General features: G+C 44.7%; 1 protein-coding gene across 4 annotated transcripts in view; it reads left to right on the top strand.

Annotated features, from left to right (window-relative positions):
- The first annotated feature begins 6,325 nt into the window (after nt 1-6,325).
- Nucleotides 6,326-18,323, top strand: part of DZIP1 (DAZ interacting zinc finger protein 1) — a 40,944-nt gene continuing 28,946 nt past the window's right edge. For 3 of the 4 annotated variants that reach the window (XM_032100054.1, XM_032100053.1, XM_032100050.1), the window contains exons 1-5: nt 6,326-6,381; nt 9,930-9,999; nt 10,084-10,578; nt 15,665-15,749; nt 17,280-17,404. In XM_032100054.1, coding sequence (XP_031955945.1) covers nt 9,997-9,999; nt 10,084-10,578; nt 15,665-15,749; nt 17,280-17,404 — 708 coding nt within the window. In that variant the 5' untranslated portion in view covers nt 6,326-6,381; nt 9,930-9,996. Of the gene's footprint in view, nt 6,382-9,894; nt 10,000-10,083; nt 10,579-15,664; nt 15,750-17,279; nt 17,405-18,323 lie in introns of those variants that run through there. The other variant, XM_032100051.1, reaches the window with a different exon arrangement.

The raw sequence follows: 18,323 nt of genomic DNA, 5'->3' as shown, positions 1-18,323 counted from the left end.
ACAATGTGATGAACTGACCATGACCCCCATTCCTCATCTTCCTGAACCACTGGGGGGAGGAGGAGGTAGAGTGTGGGAAGGATGGAGGGATGGGGGAGAGGTGTTTATTAAAGTTTATTTCAGTTCTCATTATCCTTCTTTGCTTTTGTTAGGAATAAATTCAATTAACATCTCAAATTCAGGTCTGTTTTGCCTGTGGCAGTACTTGATGAGCAGATCTCTCCTATTCCTTATCTCAACCCATGAACCCTTTGTTGTATGTTCTCTCCCTTGTCCACTTGCAAAGGGGAGGGATAGAGAGGCTTTAGTGGGTTCCTGGCATCCAGCAAAGGTCAACCCACTACACATGATCCCTCGTGCAATTTCAGAAGCAGAAGAGGAGAAAGACTCAAAGGAACAAACGTCAACGTGGTGACCAGGACCTGAGGGAATGGCATGATGCTGGGTCAGGGAAGGTTTAGGTTGGCTATCGGGAAAAGGTTTTTCACCCAGAAACCTTTTTAACCAGGTTGGGCACTGGAACAGGCTCCCCAGGGAAGAGGTCACATCACCAAGTCTAAACTGGGGAAGCATTTGAACAATACACTTAGGCACAGGGTGTGACCCTTGGCATTGTCCTGTGCAGGGCCAGGAATTGGACTTCAATGATCCTTCCAGCTCAGGATACTTTATCATTCTGTATTTTGGAATTTGAAAAATAGCAAAGCAATATAGCTGAAATGTAAAAATGCTTTCAAAGGGATTCATAAAAATTAGGCTGGTTTTAGAAACAAGTTTCTTCAGAAGTCTTGAGTTTGGTGGGAGAGGGTAGATGACAAAGACTACACTAGTGTTCAAAGTGCTCGAAAGACCAAAAACCAAGGAATTTTTCCTGAGTTACTGCTGGTAATACATAGTAACATCAGAGGCAGGCAATTAGCAAGGAATGACTCTTGAAGCTACTCATTTCTTCAGAGACAGTGAACTGAATAAGGTGACATTTGGTGGAAATAGTTATATCTGTGGAGGACCCTGGTATGCTTGGTGATGCAATTTCATTAATAATCTCAATTCCAAAACCACCCTAACAAAAGTTTCTTGACCCAGGAAAAGAAGCAATATAGCAGACTGTTGTGTTGCATGCACAATGTAGCATGAAAAAAAAGGAAGAGGTAAGAGAGGATGATAACCAAGGTAGCACTCCCAGGACTACTTCTTGTAAGAGGTCTCTCAGTCCTTGTACCTTGTTTTTATTCTCACCTATGTACATCCCTGTCAGAAACTTAGCTGTGACAGAGCTGAATGAAATAGTAGTGTACATCTGCTTAACATGGGATTCTTGTTTATTTAGCCACATCTTTTGGGAATTTCACATTTGGATTGGTGTTCACAGGAGTGAATTGTGGGGAAATCCCTTTTTCTGGGTTCCTTTGCAGTAAATAGAAACAAAAAGGCTCCTACAGCCTGCAGTTCAACACAAGAACTTAATTTACATGCTCTAAACTTGCACTTGGAAAAGCTGATCTTTGTCATTGAACTTGAAAAGGATTGTGAGGGTCCAGCCTTGTCTAGGACAAGGGAGCAAAAGATTTCATTTATTATGAAAACATGCCCCTATTAAAACATGTATTTTATTTTTAGGGCATAGAACATATTTCAATTAAAATGCTACTCTGAAAGTAAAAAAACTTTGCTTCAAACATTGAGATACTGTTATTTTTCTGAAGTAGAGGATTTTGTTTTGAAAATATATGAAAAATGTTAACATTAAGGGCTTCTTCCTGTTTCTTGATTGAAGCCATTTCTGAAATACAGTCTATGCATAATTAGTTTTGATTTCCCTGAAGCTAGTTTTGGTTTACCTATTATTAATTACATATATTTTTCTCAGCTCAACTCCCAAGTTTCAAACCTCTGTGACACCAGCAAGCTGTTTTGTTTCTCTTGAATGTCTCTGATTTTACAAACTGTGAAAAATACCACTGACAAAGTACTGTGCCATCACTGAAGGTGTTCATTCTTATTTTATGTTGCCAAAACACCAAACAAGCAAAGCTCGCACTTCCAAGAACTTTAACCAGAATTTAGAGCGTGTATGTGTGCAGCCTTACCTCTGCCTGCTCTAGTAGACATCTCCATACTCTTCCTTCCTAAGTGGGTGTTTCCACTCTCAAGACATTATTCATTCAAGCCACTGGCAACAGAACACCCCTCATGAGGAGTTTTACAAGTCCTGTAAGCCATTGGCCTGTGATGCCATCCAGCATCCTCTTTTACACGCCCAACTGCAGGATCAAAAGACTTCATTTACCCTTTAACTGCTAACAGTTCAAAAGACAACAGATTCACCTTGCCGGGGCAGCAACGATGGCCTGAGGAAATGAGGCATCTCGCATCTCTCTTAGAACCAGATATCCAGAGACCAAGCAGAGACCATCTATGTCTATACATTACCTCTGCTCAAACTCACAAGTTTGTTCCAGCTAATCCTTCTTGCCACCCAGCACAGCAATCTGCAGACAAGTACAACCTAAGGAAGACAACAGAGCTTGGGCAGATCCTGCAGAGTGGCTGCTATGTTGATTAACACTTCATTTCCTTGTTTTCAGAAATAAGAGTTTTGCTGAATGCAGGACTTTGAAAGTCCTGAGAGGACACCCAGTCCCAAAGCATACCCTTAAATTCTGAGTATCAGAATTGACACTATATTGGGGGGGGGGGGGGGGGGGGGGGGGAAGGTGGAGTAAACATTGCCCTTGCATGCTTTGTGACTTAGGTTCTGAGAGATGGTGGTTTATTTTCCTTTCTCATAGAGTTTATTTCTTGCCCACAAAAACTATTATAGCCCAGTCAGTGAAAAAGTACAATGTAGTTGTTAGAAAAAGAACAAATATCTAACATATGCCATTAAAAATTCACCTAGAGGTAGCTAAGTCTTAAAATCCAAGTATTTGGTTGCGTGACCTTTCTATTGCTGCAATTGTATCAAGGGTTTCAGTGTCTTTGCAGACATTTCTCTATAGTTAAGTTGAATTCCCTCCAAGTTTGGAAGAAAGGAAGATAAATGAACTGGCCATCTCAGTAAAATCCAGCTAGACTTGTTACAAGAAGAGAAATTTTTAAGAGAAACTATTTTATTTGAAGATAAAAAAGGTTTAATTTGAAAAAAATCTGAAGCACCCGAACTTGAAAATAAAACTTATCAAAATACATGGAGCAGCATCTATTCAAAGTGCTTAATTGTGGCTGGTGGCATTTGTTGGAATGAAGGAGGTGACACAAAAGGGTCAGGAGAGTGGTTCATTCTACCTTTCTTTTAAATATTTTGTTTTCCTGTGACAAAAATACATAAATCATTTCCTCAGTGAATGATGGAAAGTTTGAACAAATAGAAGTATTATAGGTATTTGTCATGGTTTAACCCCAGCCAGCAACTAAGCACCACACAGCCACTTGCTTGAAAATTGAAAAACATGCCATGGTAGAAACTGGCAGGAAGGAAAAGATTAAATAAACTAAGAATCTGGCTAGACTCATTATTATACTTGCACCATTCTGATGAAGTCAACTTTCCACCAGAGTTAATGATTACTTGTATGCGTCACTCTGAGAGCGCTGTAGGAGAGAGATTACTGAAGAGTCTGTTTCTCAGCTCCCAAGACAGTTTTTCCACTGCCCTCTCTCAAATTAAAACATCTTGTAGCACACGTGTAGTCCTCCTCCATACTACAAAATCCACCAATAACTTTTTCACCTAACGCACCACATCAGTGTTCTGAGGACACTGCCAGGCCAGGCTGCCGCTGCCCAGCCTCCCCCAGTGCCCAGGGCCCAGGACCCCATGTCAGCCCCTCAGCAACACTGCAGAAGGGTCAGTCTCCAGCTTCCCACAGCCCTGCCCTGCCCAGCCTCCCTGAGCCCAGGAGGTGCCCAATGCCTTGGGCTGGGGCTTGCCCTGGTGCCCCCCCGCCCCAGCTGCCCTGCTCCTGGCTGGCTGGTGGGATGGGCGGGTGGATGCTAAATCCTGCCCTGACCAATGCACTGTGCAGCTGACCCACACTGACACCACTGCTACTCAGGACATTTCCCAAATAGCCATTGCCAAGATGTCATCATACTTCACCCCACGATCAGAACACTCTCATTTTTGTGTTCTCCAGTTGCAGGTGCCCTCTATGAGCCTCACAAATACCTTGCAAATGCTCTTGGTCCTCTCCTAGTAAATCCACGCTTATTTTAGGAGAGTAGTTTTGTCACCAGTGTATATAAGGGTAGAACTCGGCACTAATGTGAGTTAAAGAATACTCACCCTTGCCAAGTGAGGCTGTACCACTTACAGCTAGTAATTAAAGATTAATCAAGTTCTGGAACAAATTAAGAGTGAAAGAATTACAGGGTGAGAGACGTCCTCTTCAGCATAGAAATCTTGGTTATAGCTCTCATCCAAGGCCTGCTTGTGTATTTTGTATTACACAGATACTAGAATAAGCAACCAAAACCCACATGTTTCTGCAGCACACTTCATACACCACTCCCCTCATCAACTGAAGAGCATTTCTAGCATTTTCTCACACAGGTAGCATTTACTTTGATATAAAAACCACTTTCATAGCAAGAGAGATCCTTGGAAGGCATGCTGAACAGCCTGTGGTGCTGCCATTAGGGCATTCTAAGGGCATGGGGTATAAAATTTCTTGGGCACCCAAGGGACTGCATTTGTGCATCTTGCTTTCTGAGTGCTCCAACCATTCACATAAAGCGCTCGCCAACTTGCATTGCATATTTGCCTCTAGGCCTGACCCAGAGAGGCCGTGACTGTCACTGCAGGTTTTCAAAGTCCTCTCTTAATTAAGGTTTACCACACTAAAGCCTTCATAAAGCATCTTATTCTGGCAATGCCTGCTTTAGTAGCCCAACAGACACAGATCTGCAGAAGCAAAAGTCACTAGTACTGAGGACTGGATGTCCACATTTGACACATGTTCAGGTTTTCCTTCAGACTGGCCTGATCCTCTGGATTGAACACCCATTAGTGACTGGAGTATGCTGAGGTACCCTTGGAGCATCAAAAACAGAAGCACCTGAATTATTCTCTCTTCTTAAAGCTGGTGTTCACAGCATATCTGCCCACATGTACACTGTCGCAACAGAATTTCATGGTTCAGTATGGTAGATTGGTGTCTCAGTAAGTCTGTGTACTTTGGAGAACACAATGGTGTATCCCTGGCCAAATGGAATTCCTAAACTAAGATTAGGTGTTGCAAATGTCTAATGATTACCTCCATCACTGAATTTGCCAGCGTAATTTATAAAATAAAAACTGAAATTTTCTTTGTGGCCACAAAGACTGCACAGCATTTATCACGGAAAAAACACAATTCAAAACCCTTAGAGGGAAGAGGAATAAAAGCAGAAGGATCTGATGTGGTCTGTAGCTGTAGGAATGATTCTACCTGCATGATACAACAGATACTTTCATTGAAAGTAAGAACTTCACCTGACATTAATTCAGTTAAGATACCTGCAGGAAAGCGTACTCCCGGCCTTATCCTTGTACTGGAACATGGTGTTCTCCTGCACACGTCAGGAAACTCTCATGAAAGATCCACACCTTCTCCCGCTGGAGTTAGCACTACGCTCAGTCCCTCGGGCTCCCCTCCATCTCGGCAGGCAGGAGAGCCTCTGCAGCCCCTCAAGCTCCCCATCCAGCTCGGTAGGCAGGAGGGCTCCTGCGACCCCCAAGCCCCCCTCCATCTCGGCGGGCAGACGGGACCCTGAAACTCTCCAAACCTCCCATCCATCTTGGCGGGCAGACGGGACCCTGAAACTCTCCAAACCTCCCATCCATCTTGGCGAGCAGGCGGGCTCCTGCCCCCACCGCACCGCTGCCCTGCCGCGCCGCCCGCCCCGCGCCGGCGGGGACTCCCCATCCCGCTAAGAAGCTCGCTGCTCCACAGGTTTAAACGTGTCGTCTTCGGTGACTGCGTGGCAAAACGTGCCTTGAATTTCCAAAGGCAGCCTTTCCAAAGCTTGTTGTAACTTCCCTTGCATTTTACAAAAAGGAAGAGAAAAGGCTGCTTCTCGGTCGGAGAGGCTCGGAACGGCACCAAGACAAAGGACATCCCGCCTGGGCATCAACATCTGCCGGGCAGGTTTCAAGGAGCAAGACTCGGCGAGCAGCGGGGGAGCCCTCGCCTCCCCGGCCGCCGGCCCCTCCGCAACCGCCACCCGTGGGCTCGGGGCAGCGGGGCCGGCGCGGGACGGGCCCAGCGGGGGCCGGCGGGGCGCAGCCGCCCGCCCGCCGCGGCACCGCCGCTAACGGCCGGGGCGGGAGCGGCCGCAGCCCCGCCGCCCCTCCGCGCCCGGCGGCGCCCGCCGAGCCCCGCGGAGCTGCAGCCCGAGGTGAGCGCAGGAGTCTCCCCTTCTCCCCCCACCCGGGGCACAGGAGGGTGGCGGAAGGCAGCGCCCGGCGGGGCCTCTCCCCGGGGGCAGGCGGGAGGGAACGGCCAGGCGGCCGCGCTCCGAAGCGGAGCCGGAGGTTTTGGCAGGCAGATGGAGCCCGGCTCAGGGCCTCCCGCAGGCCCGGCCGTGCTCGGCCGCCTCCCGGAATGCCGGGCCCGGGCCTGGCCCGCGGGCACCGCCGCGGCGAGGCGCCGCTTTTCTCCGGTGCCGCCCGCCCCGGCGGGGAGGGGTGGCCGGGGGAGCAGGCGGCGCCTCCCCTGACCGAGGGGGCCTCGCGAGTGGGTGATGACCCTGAATTCCTCATGGGCACAACTCCCAGAATAGAATAAATCCGGCAGAAAAAAAGGAAAAAGAGATCGAAAAGGGCCGCCTCAGTCCTTCCGTACTTTTTCTATCTCCATCGAGATACCTGGGCAGCTTGAGCCTCTTCTCAACTTCGTGGTGCCCCTCCCATCCCTGGCAGTGTTCAAGGCCAGGTTGGATGGGGCTCTGAGTAACCTGGTCTACTAGAAGGTGTCCGTGCCCACGGCAGCTAGTTGGAACTAGATGGTCTTTAAGGTGCCTTCCAACAAAGACCATTGTATGATGTATAGATGATGTACCGCTGCAAGGTCACATTCAGTTAAAGCGGGTTTAGTTGGAGCAGCATGCAAATTTGTATGGATATTCCTGACTAGATATGTTGGTTGAGGAGAATAAGCTGTCCTCAGGCTTGGTTTACTTTGCTGGCTTTAAATAATGTTTGGTTACTTTTTTCTAATTAAACCCATACATCTGTCAGTGAAAGGCCCATATTTAATGTGTGCTTTTTCAGGCTCCTTCTGCTTAACACACAAATTGGTAGCTTGCAAAACTCACTTGTTTTTTATGTAAAGAAATTTCTCCTATGTCAAATAGATACAGCACATATGAGGCTCAGATCTTTGTGAGTTAGATTTTGTTACGTGTAAATTAACAGTTCCTTTGATTAGAAAAAAATATTCAAATACCTGTTTTTCAAGGTGTTTTAAAGAATTTGAGGCATGAACATTTTAGACAGTAGCCAGTATTTCAGCATTTTAAAAGATCTAGCTGCTTATAAATGTAAGTGTATTTATACACTAAATCGAAGTGAATCTGTGTTATATTAGAAATAGCTCTGAAGAAGATTAGCAATATATTTTCTTACTTCAGGACTCTGAGCAGTGCAAAGCTCAGTGGTAAACCAGGCAGATCTATATTCGATATATATAAAAAGAAGTTAAATAGATTTCTTTGAAGGTAGCAATTTGCTGGAGACCCTGTTCATGGAAAAGGAGGTGGCAAAAATGTCATCCTTGCAGGAGAAGACTGCAATGTTGCAAATATCACACAGTATCTTTCTAAATTAAAAACAAGTGGCATGGTAAGTGATGGAAGAATCTGAATGGAACTGAATCTTGGGTATTGCAGTAAAGTGTGACCAGTAAGCTTAAGGTTCAAGGTCCAAAAAGCAACAACCAACATGGAAACTTACATAAAACTAGAAGCTTGTAATTTGTAAGGATGCTTGTGTTGGTGCATGTAGCAACATTATTGGTATTTTCATGGAAGTAGTTCTATTTGTGCTTAATGGTAGACATGTTACTGTTTATACTGGAGAGGGCAATGTTAAAAATGCAGATGAGAGGTGAGGTTCATTACACATTCTTAGGAGGTGAAGGGAGATATTAAGGGGTGATCTGAACTATGTGGAGGAGCTGAAAGAGAACAGAGGAGGCCTAACAAGATGGTTGGGATCTACAGTACATGATCTGTGAGAAGTTGTTGAGGGAGCTGGGCTTGTTTAGTGTGGTGGAGAGAAGGAAAAGGGACACTCTGATAGTGGCCTACAGTTACTTGAACAATTGCTGCAAAAATATTCAAACCATTTTTTAATCTTGGTAACAGCAGATACTTAGTGAGATATTAGGAAAAAAGTTTTCATCAGGAGGAGAGCACAGACATGCAACAGGTTGTACGGGGAGGTCATGGACTGTCTGTTCATATTAAATGCCACAGGTGATGTGAACTAGTGTCCGGCAGAAATTTGGAGTGGACAATGATCATGAGAGGTCCCTTGAGAACATCTCTGTGAGTCTATAATATATGATGTCGAGGAACCTATGGAATGGAGTGTATGGTCAGATATGTATTGCATGAATGTTCTTGGAGAGATATGTATCTAGGAATGACCAAGAGGATGAGAAACTGAAATATGTGTGGAAGAGACTGAAAAGTTAGGGAGGTATAAATGGCAGTAATGATATAAATGGAGGTATACATGGCAGTAAGGCAGATGTAGCATAGGGGACTTGAAATACTAAGAAATGGTAACAGGAAGAGCAAGTTTCTGGAGAAGAGTGGTAAGGATGAGTGAGGAAATAGGGTAATTTTGTATGATGGAGGAGAAAGATGCTCCTGCTTAGAAACAGTGTTTGAAGCAACTGAGCAGGAGCAATGGAAACACCAAACTGGGGAGTACTGGGAATTGTGGTGGGGCAGGGATATAGGCAGCTGGATTGCCTTGAAGAAAGTATTTGGGCCTGGATGGTGAAGTAGGTGATGTACACAAGCCATGAGGTGCTTCATGAGGCTGAAGTGTTTGGGATCAGTAGAATGAGACAGGAATGAGAGATGTGGCAAGGTTGTAGGGTTGTGTGGTTGCAAGAGCAGGTCTGGTGTGTGGTGCTAGCAGGCAGAGGTATGTTGATTTGATGAGTGAGGAGAGCATGTGGAAGAAGAATGCAAAGTCTGTGACTGTGTTAAGGTGAGGAAGGTATTCAAAAGCACCCAGCAGGAGGCTGGTGTGTGGGAGGGGTATGGAGTTGCACTGGAGAGATTGCACAGAGCTACCAGCTGAGGGACATGAGGGTGCAGCAGCGTGAAGCAGATGTACAGAGAAACGACATATGTATGTATGCTGATGGTGGGGAGGTGACAGGTGCCATCACATCTGGGAGAAAGATGAGTAGGCGAGGCTGGAGAAGAGCATAGGACAGCACAGGGGTAGAGGAGTGTAAGTCATGGTGGTGTGTGAAAGGTTTGAGTCAGGAGCAGCACGGAGGAGACACAGGGTGGGGAGGCACGTTGATGCAGTGAACGTGCGAGCAGGGTGCCATGTACAGACTTCACAGAAATGAAGGGAACGTGGAGAGAGAAAGCATACGCTGTGTATCTGTGTTAAGGGTGCATATACATAAGAGCGGAGCCGAGGAGATGTTTGTTGATGCGAGTAGCGTGTGGAGATGGTAAAGGATACGCTGCGTACGGTGCGCCGGGCAGGGGGAACACCGGGACCGGCGGGAGAGGGCTCCTTAACGCGGCGCTGCCCGGAGACTGCGGAGGCGTCGTGGGAGGAGGATGCCGGGAGGGAGAAGGGGACGGGATTTATGCCGAGCACGGAGCCGAAGGGCCGTGGGGCGGGGAGCGGCGGGGCGGGCGGGAGGGAGGCGGCACAGCGCGGCGTCACTGCCGCCTCCCCCTCGCAGGCCGGGGCTGCTATAGCGACGCGAAGGACGCCGGCGCCGAGCGAAGCCGCAGGGACGGAGCCCGGACATGGTGAGCGCCGTGACGGATGGGCGGACGGGCGGGCGGCGGGGCGGGGAGCGCCGGCCCGGGCTGAGCCGTGTCTCTCTCCCGCAGCCCTTCTCCCAGCGCACCTACCACCCGCCGGCGGCCGGGCCCGGCGCAGGGCCGGCGGCGTTTCCCGCTTTCCAGTTCCGCGCGCGGCACGAGAACCCGGACTGGCGGCGTCTGAGCACCGTGGACGTGGAGCGGGTGTCGCGGGAGGGGGACGTGGCGGCCCTGCAGGCGCACCTGGAGCATGTCACCTTCTGCAGCGCCGAACGGGAGTGCTGCCCGCACTGCCAGGGCCCCGCGGACCCGCTGCTGCTGAAGCTGCTGCGCCTGGCGCAGCTCTCCACCGAGTACCTGCTGCACTCCCAGGAGTACCTCAGCGCCCAGCTCGGCAGCCTGGAGGAGGGCCTGCGAGAGACACAGGCGCAGCGCGACCAGCTGGGCAAGGAGGTGGCCCAGCGCATGCAGGAAATCCAGGGGCTCAAGGAGGAGTGCCGGCGGAGGAAGAAGATGATCAGCACCCAGCAGATGATGCTGGAGGCACGAGCCAACTACCACCAGGTGAGAGGAGAGGGCCTGGTGGCCCAGTCACCCACACCTTGCCAGCTCTGAGCCTGCTGGGGTGGGTGGCAGAGCAGCCCCACTCTGCTGGGGTACAGTCGCTTGATGGGTGAAAGGCTGGAACTGCAAGGACCAGTGACCTTGCAAAGGGAAGTGCCTTGCTTCCACTTGTTTTCCGTCTGTTTCAGAGACTCTTGGGAGAGTGCTACATCATCTTTAACGAATCCTCTTGTTACAAACAAGTGGTCTTTACTTTTGGATTTGCTTTAGATGTATCTGAAATGTCAGATACACACACATACAAAACCTGTGATAAATATATTACTACTTTGTGTTGCTCTCTGTCTTGTCAACTGCGTGGTAAGAAAACACACAGGGCAAATACATCAGAACCGATGCTGAGCAGTAATGTACTGTCTGCAAGTAGTCACTGACCTGCACTGATGTTCTTCAGGCATAAAGTTTCTACTGGTGTGCGTGACTCAGAGGTGACTCAGGCAAGATGGTAAAGAGCTTCAGTGAGTTAGCTCAGCTCTGATTCCACAACAATCTGTTCCTGAAGGGTCTTCCTTAGGAGCCTTACTACGTAGCTGTTCTGACTGACAGTGTCACGGCACTGTTTTTATTGGGAGGGTTTTTTGTCTCACTACAGTGGTGTGGTAGTTTAAGTATTTTTCAGCTTCAGCATTTTCCAACAGGTTTCAGGAATGCAACTTTCATCTTCAAATGTAATCTGAAATCTAAAGAGTACACTGGACACAGACTTGACATGATTTCAGATTGTCTCTGTATGTTTAAAGTTACAGGCAAAGTTCCAATATTTAAGACATCAACTAAGTTGGCTCAAGGGTTTATGTAAGGGAAAAGGTACCTTATGCCCCGGGAGTAGAACTGTACATATGGCAAGGTTCATGCATTCAAGTATTAGTCTCAAGGACAAGCTGCTGAAATGGTATTATTTTAAAAAACCTTTATACAACTTACAAAGCAGTTTGTCTGTCCTGTGTTGCAAAAGAAAACTGATTGCATGTGTCATTTTATGTGTAAATTTAAATAATTCTCATACTGTGATTTCCAAATATTATCAAGTCTTAGGGAAATATTTGTAGTGTGCTACTGTCTCTGTGGAAGCTGAAAAACATGGTAGTGAACTTGTCTCATTACTAATCTGTTCAATGGCATTTGCAGTAAAACAGACATGGAAATCTATTTCCCATTTGTAATTTGATTTCATATAAAGTAAACTTCTGACCTTCCCCCTTTCTTTCTTCTCTGTTAGTAATTTCTTTTCTCTAGAAGTTATTTAAGTTCACATGAGAAAAATGAGTTCAGGGAATGATGTTCAACAATACCTGAAGTTCCTACAGTGTTTTCAGGAGTGTGAATGCCAGAGATAAACTGAACTCTTCCTAGTGTTTGTAAATGCAGGGTAGCAGTGTGATCAGTAAACAGCAGCTGTGTGATACTTATCTGTACCATGATATTGCCTGATCTAGGTTGACAGACAATAGGGGTTTTACTGGTGTTCCTGAGAGGGTAGTTCGGATTCCATCCCCTCAAAGTCCTGGATGTTTTGCAAATATGCCTGTTACTTGCCTCTTTTAGTGGAGGTACGCTTTATAGTTAATGTAAATTTGTTTAAGAATTCAGATGTGATGCCTTTAATCCATCATCAATATAAGTTTAACCATGAAATGCTGCTGTAAAATGGTAACTGATACCTACAAGTCATAAATTTAAGACTTGTTGGTCACTACCTTCATGTGAGTAATACAAATTTAATTTTAAATAATATTTTTCACTTTTTTGATATTTTGTTCAGAAATCTTACATTCTTATGTACAATGTAGGAATAAAGTGATGTTGTGGTTAACACTGTGAAAAGTAGTTGCAAGAAGTGTTGCATAATTCAAAACCTAAATATTCCCTATGTTAATCCTGTCTCCTGCAGTAAGAGTTTGCTTTCACTACCAGCAAGTCAAACTGACATGAAGTTTGTGCTTGAATGGATAACATTATTTCACAGCCAATTTAATTCTGTAAATCATGTGCAATCTGTTACACTGTAAGCTCCCTCTTGGTTGGCAGTAATGCTTTGCTGCCGTACTATATCACTTTATTTTGGTTTTTTATTAGGTCTTGCATTTATTCAACAAAATTTGTCTTAATTATTCATGGCTTTAGTGTTTGCTGAAAGGTGTGTTTTATAGGTTACCCAACTACCAGTGGCAGCATTTTAAATATAATATGAAATCTGGGAATTTCATATAATCACAGAATCATTTAGTTTGGAAAAGACCTCTGAGATCATCAAGTCCAACCTTTGACTGATCATCACCTTGTCAACTAGATCATGGCACTAAGTGCAGTGTTCACTCATTTCTTGAATACCTCCAGGGATGGTGACTCCAGCACCTCCCTCAGCAGTCCATTCCAATGTTTAACCACCCTTTTAATGAAGAATTTCCTTCTGATGTCCAACCTGAACCTTCCCTGGCACAGCCTGAGGCTAAGTCCTCTTGTCCTGTCAACAAGAAGAAGAGAAGAGGCTGACCCCTGTGTTATTACAACTTCCTTTCAGGTGGTTGTAGAGTGATAAGGTCTCCCCTGAGCCTCCTTTTCTGCAGGCTAAACACCCCCAGCTCCCTCAGCTGCTCCTCATAGGTCTTACCCTTCAGACCCTTCACCAGCTCTGTTGCCCTGCTCTGGACACACTCCAGCACCTCAATGTCATTCTTGTAGTGAGTGGCCCAGAACTGGACGCAGGATTTGAGGTGTGGCCTCACCAATGCTGAGTATAGAGGGACAATCACTGCCCTGGTCCTGCTGGCCACAGTACTGCTGATACAAGCCAGGATGACACTGGCCTTCTTGGCCACCTGGGTACACACTGGCTCGTGTTCAGCAGCTGTTGACCAACACTCCCTGGTCCTTTACCACTGAGCAGCTTTACAGACACTGCGCCAAGCCTGTAGTACTGCAGGGGATTGTTGTGGCTGAAGTGAAGGACCTGGTGCTTGGTCTTGTTTTACCTCATAAAATTGGCCTCTGTCTGTTGATCCATGCTATCCAGATCCCTCTGCAGAGCCTTCCTGCCCTCTGTAAGATCAACACTGCCATTCAGTTGGTGTTGTCTGCAAATTTACTGAGGGTGCACTCAATCCCCTCATCCAAATCATCAATAAACATTGAACTGGGCTGTCCCCAACACTGATCCCTGGGAACACAGCTAGTGACCAGATGCCATCTGGATACAACACCACCACAATCTCTGGGTCCGTCCATCCAGCCAGTTCTTAACCCAGCAAAGAGTGCACATCTCCAAGCCACGGGCTGCCAGCTCTTCCAGGAGAATGCCATGGTAGATGTGTTGAAGACTTTGCCGAAGTCCAGGCAGACAATATCCACAGCCTTTCCCTCATCCACTAGGCAGGTCACCTGGTCATAAAAAGATCACGTTGGTCAGGCAGGACCTGCCTTTCCTAAACCCATGCTAGCTAGGTCTGATCCCTTGGTTGTCCTGCATGTGATCACACTGAAGATGATCTGTTCCAGAGCATTGCCAGGCACTGAGGTCAGGCTGGCAGGCCTGTAGTTTCCCAGATCCTCCTTCTGGCATTGATTATGGTGACAAGATCTTGAATCTGTTAACTTGGTTTCTTACAGTCATATCACACCGATAAGGAAAAACGACTTATTTGAATGCCTGTGGTTTGTTAAAATGTCTTGATTTGAAAAAAAGTAGAGATAGTGATGCCATGATGATTTTTTGCCTTTTCTTTTATACCCCTTTTATATACCTTCTGTAGCTTTTTGTATTCTTAGCGTTTTTTAGCCTACATTCTTAGACTTATTTTGTTAAGCTAGGAGATTAACATCTTAGAAGCCTTGTAGTTAGGGATCAGAAAGCCCCAGACACCAAGGTCCTCTCCAGAACACATTTTGTAAACTGAGATAGGACCATCCAGGGGGAGATTCCTCGGGAAGGGGGGCTCACTCGAGCCTCTCACTGGGGAATCTTTGATAGATATGCTAATTAGTAAAACCTATAATGATACACCAGATCTTTTGTGGGTGTGCATTGCGGTGTGCATTTCAGCGCATTCCACCTGGACGTGTGCACCTAAGGATCCTTAAAATAAATACCGAGGTAAAACCCCTTTTTCCCTTCTAACCGTGTTTGATTCTTGATTTTAAGACCAGGAAAAGGCATCAACAGAGGTAATGAATGACCCTAAAGTGGTGAGGGGCCCTCATGCATGGTCTTGAAGTATGTTACAGAGTTTGTAGATGTAGCTTCTGTCCTTGTACTACCCGTCTATTTTTAATATATTCTGAACATTAGTAGAATGTACTTTGAAGGTGAACAAAAGGGTATTTTAAAAAGGGTGGGATCCAAATTTGGCTTAAAATTTAAATTCAAAACTAATAAGTAAATTATAGAAACAGAAATTGAAACAACTTTGTACTTCAGAAGGATTCTAGGTAGCATATTAATGTAGCTATGTACCTTTTCTTACAAAATTGTGTACTGTTACCTCCCCGTGGTTGAAATGTCTGAGTATTTTACATATCCTTTGAGTATTGCCATCTTACAACTCATATGCTCAAACCCATCTTTATTGGTTTTTTTCCAGCTGTGTGGTGCTCTACTTTGTGGTGTTAAATGAATTTTAAGAACACCTGAGCTGCTAGTTGGCTGGAGTCTGTATATTTTGCTGAAGAGGGTTGTCATACCTTTCCCTTATAGTTCTCTACCTACATATATGAGTCCTTGTCTGTGGTTTATATCTGAGTTTGAACTTGCTTGGCCAGAGTCTTTTTTGTTCAGTTTGTACAGTGCCTAGCACAATCAGATTCTTGCTCATGACCATCACTGTGAAACTTTAGATAGCACAAATGTACTGATAACTTTACAGAAATTGGGTACCATGTGAATTTTAGTCCTTATTCTTGTGAGATGGAATTTATTAAAGTTACCTTCTTTTGACATATGAGCAAAATGTAATAACCTGTTAAAAACCTTAACTTTATTTGCCAAAAAGATGTTACTAATCTGTTTTTAACTAGCTTTTTTTTTTTCTAGTGTCCGTTTTGTGAAAAGGCTTTTATGACGTATTCCTTTTTACAAAGTCACATTCAAAGGCGTCATCCAGGAGAGTCTGAGATCGGTATGTGCTTTAATGTTATCAAAAAAATTAAGAGAGGTAGTTTAGAAAAGTGTAAATATAGTGAGGATGTGCAGTCCATGATTTTGTGTAACTTGGAAGAATATTTTTTACTTTCCATTTTTAGGTGGCGGATACCAGTTTGTGTGAATGCAAGTGCCACTGACTGATTAAATGTATTGGGCAACATATGTTTCAGTCTCTGGAAAATAGTTAACAAAAACCTGTGTGCCATATTTGCAGCACCTTTTCGAACTAGCATTTCCATTGAATACTTCAGCCAGTTGCACAGTTCAGAGCACAATTTCTCTTTAGGCATGTATGTTCTAAAGGCGTGGGTAAAATGAACAAGTTGCACTAAGGAAAATAAAGTTTGTAGATGTATATGAATTTTTAAAACATAAATAATCCACCCTGCCTGAAATCAGTTTGAATTGGCTCTCCTGAACTAAACTGACTGTAAAATGTAGCAAGAAACTGTTAAGAACAGTCTAACTTCATCTATCTATGATACTCAAGGTTGCTTTACCACTAACTTGCATACTTTTTCTCTCTTCACTGGAAGATGTTTAGTTTGAAAAACAATGTTCTCAAAGTTTCTTACATTCATATCTAAATTCTTTCCTTCCTGCTAGGCTGCATACTTATCGCTAAGGGCTAACAAGTATTGACAAGTAACAGTGATTACAAACAAGTTAGGAAAAAAGGATCATTTGAGAGGAGAAAAGTGGGAAGGATCTAATGAGGTCTGAACTGTAGCTTGTCAGCTGAATAAAACAGCAGCAAGAGTGAAAGGGGTCTGAGTAAGCACCTGAGGAAGTGTGAATATACTGGAAGAAGAAAGAAGCTCTTGGGCACCTTACACTTGATAAAAATGACAGTGGAAGATGCTGCAGAATCAGTTGAAGTAGTTGTTGTAGAAAAGGATTAGCCTGAAATGGCTCTGCAGGGGAAATACCCCATGCAGTTATTTCTGGAATAATATTCTGCATTGTGCTCAGATTCCCAGATGATGGGCCAGTAAATACTTGGTAAATTGATGAAATGTTTCACAACTGAAGATTGTTGTGACTTGTGCATATTTTAACATTTTTCGTTTGATATTCTCCCAATTCTTTTCACATAAATAATTTGTTGTATTCCAAGTGGATTCCTTACAAAAGTTATTTAGAATAAATGTAACCTAAAAGAATTGAATAAGTGAGATTCACTTTGTCCTTCATACATTCTTTTTATGACCCTGTGTTGGCTTAGATTCCTTTGAAATTAGATTATAGAACACTTTTTCATGTAAATATTTCATAAACAGTTTCACATGTCAGTAGTACAAGTATTTGAGGATAAGTTAGCAGTCCAGAGAATATATGTATTTAAAAGCATCTATGGAGAGTCATGGTAGTGGGAGGGAAAGGGGTCTAAGAAAGTCACACTACATGAAGATGTTACTGAAACACTAGAAATGTATTTGCAGTAAGTATCACAGTTCCAGAAATTGCAACAAACCTTTTTAAAATCTGTGTTTCTTTCAAACAGAACAGAAGAGGAAAGGAAAGATAGAAAAATTGCAGGATGAGATTGAAAACCTGAAGGAGCAGTTGCAGCTCACCAAGTCCCAGTTAGAGTTTGAACAACAGGCTAATTTGGCCAGGTTGTCTAAGGTAATATGTACTAAGTAATGTGAACGTCTCAAAAGAATTAGCGCTTTGAACTGTGTTCACTCAACCCAGAGAAGTGCTGGATTTCCCTACTTTGAACACTTTCAAGATTCAGCTAGACAAGGATATCCTGGAGGATAATCCCTTCCAACCTGATATTCAATGATTGATGGTGATTTTCTTCCTTGTTTTCAGAGGAAACCCTGATCCTCTGTAAAACATGGAGTGTTTCTTTCCCTGAACTCAGCTTCAGACTTCTCTTTTTCAGTCCTCTTGTTCCCCCTTTCTTGGAACTGTTCAGCTTCCATTTTCAAAAGTACTGAATGACCAAATCAAAAGCTGGTTGAGTTTCACTTAGGAGTGCAGGTACTGTCAGAATAATGGGCCTTGGCCCTATGTGGACATGTGGAAGGTATTCTACTCATTCATTCTGTGCGTAGCTTTTGAGAAGTACATCTATAACATATTCCTCCTGCCCCTGAAGCATTGTTTATGAGATGGAACTTGGAGTATTCATAAGAGTGCAGTGTAGATTTTTTGGTGCCTTGGGGGCCTCTTTTGAAGTCACTTGTCTTAGCTGAGACTCCTAACTGCAAGGGGGACTACCTGAAATGTCCTGAAGCTACAGTCTGCAGTCTTACACAACAGGAAGCTTTCAAAACTTCTCTTTTTTCTGCAATGTCAGGGAAGATAGAAATGTGAAGTGTGACTGGATACAGTTTGTCTGCCATTACTGACATCCACTGTCAATTCGGGTGTCATAATGTTACCGTCTTTTGATTGAAACAACAGAAGATCTTTCCCATGTTGGGGTTTTTTTAGGAGAACTACTACTGAAGGGAATTTGTATATAAACTGCCATGCTTCCTATTATTGGTCCCTTCTGCTCCTTCATGATGAAAGGATACAGATGATCCTATTC

The sequence above is a fragment of the Corvus moneduloides genome, chromosome 2 (assembly GCF_009650955.1).
Source record: "Corvus moneduloides isolate bCorMon1 chromosome 2, bCorMon1.pri, whole genome shotgun sequence".
Taxonomy (NCBI): domain Eukaryota; kingdom Metazoa; phylum Chordata; class Aves; order Passeriformes; family Corvidae; genus Corvus; species Corvus moneduloides.
This window is presented reverse-complemented; position numbering and strand designations above follow the sequence as displayed.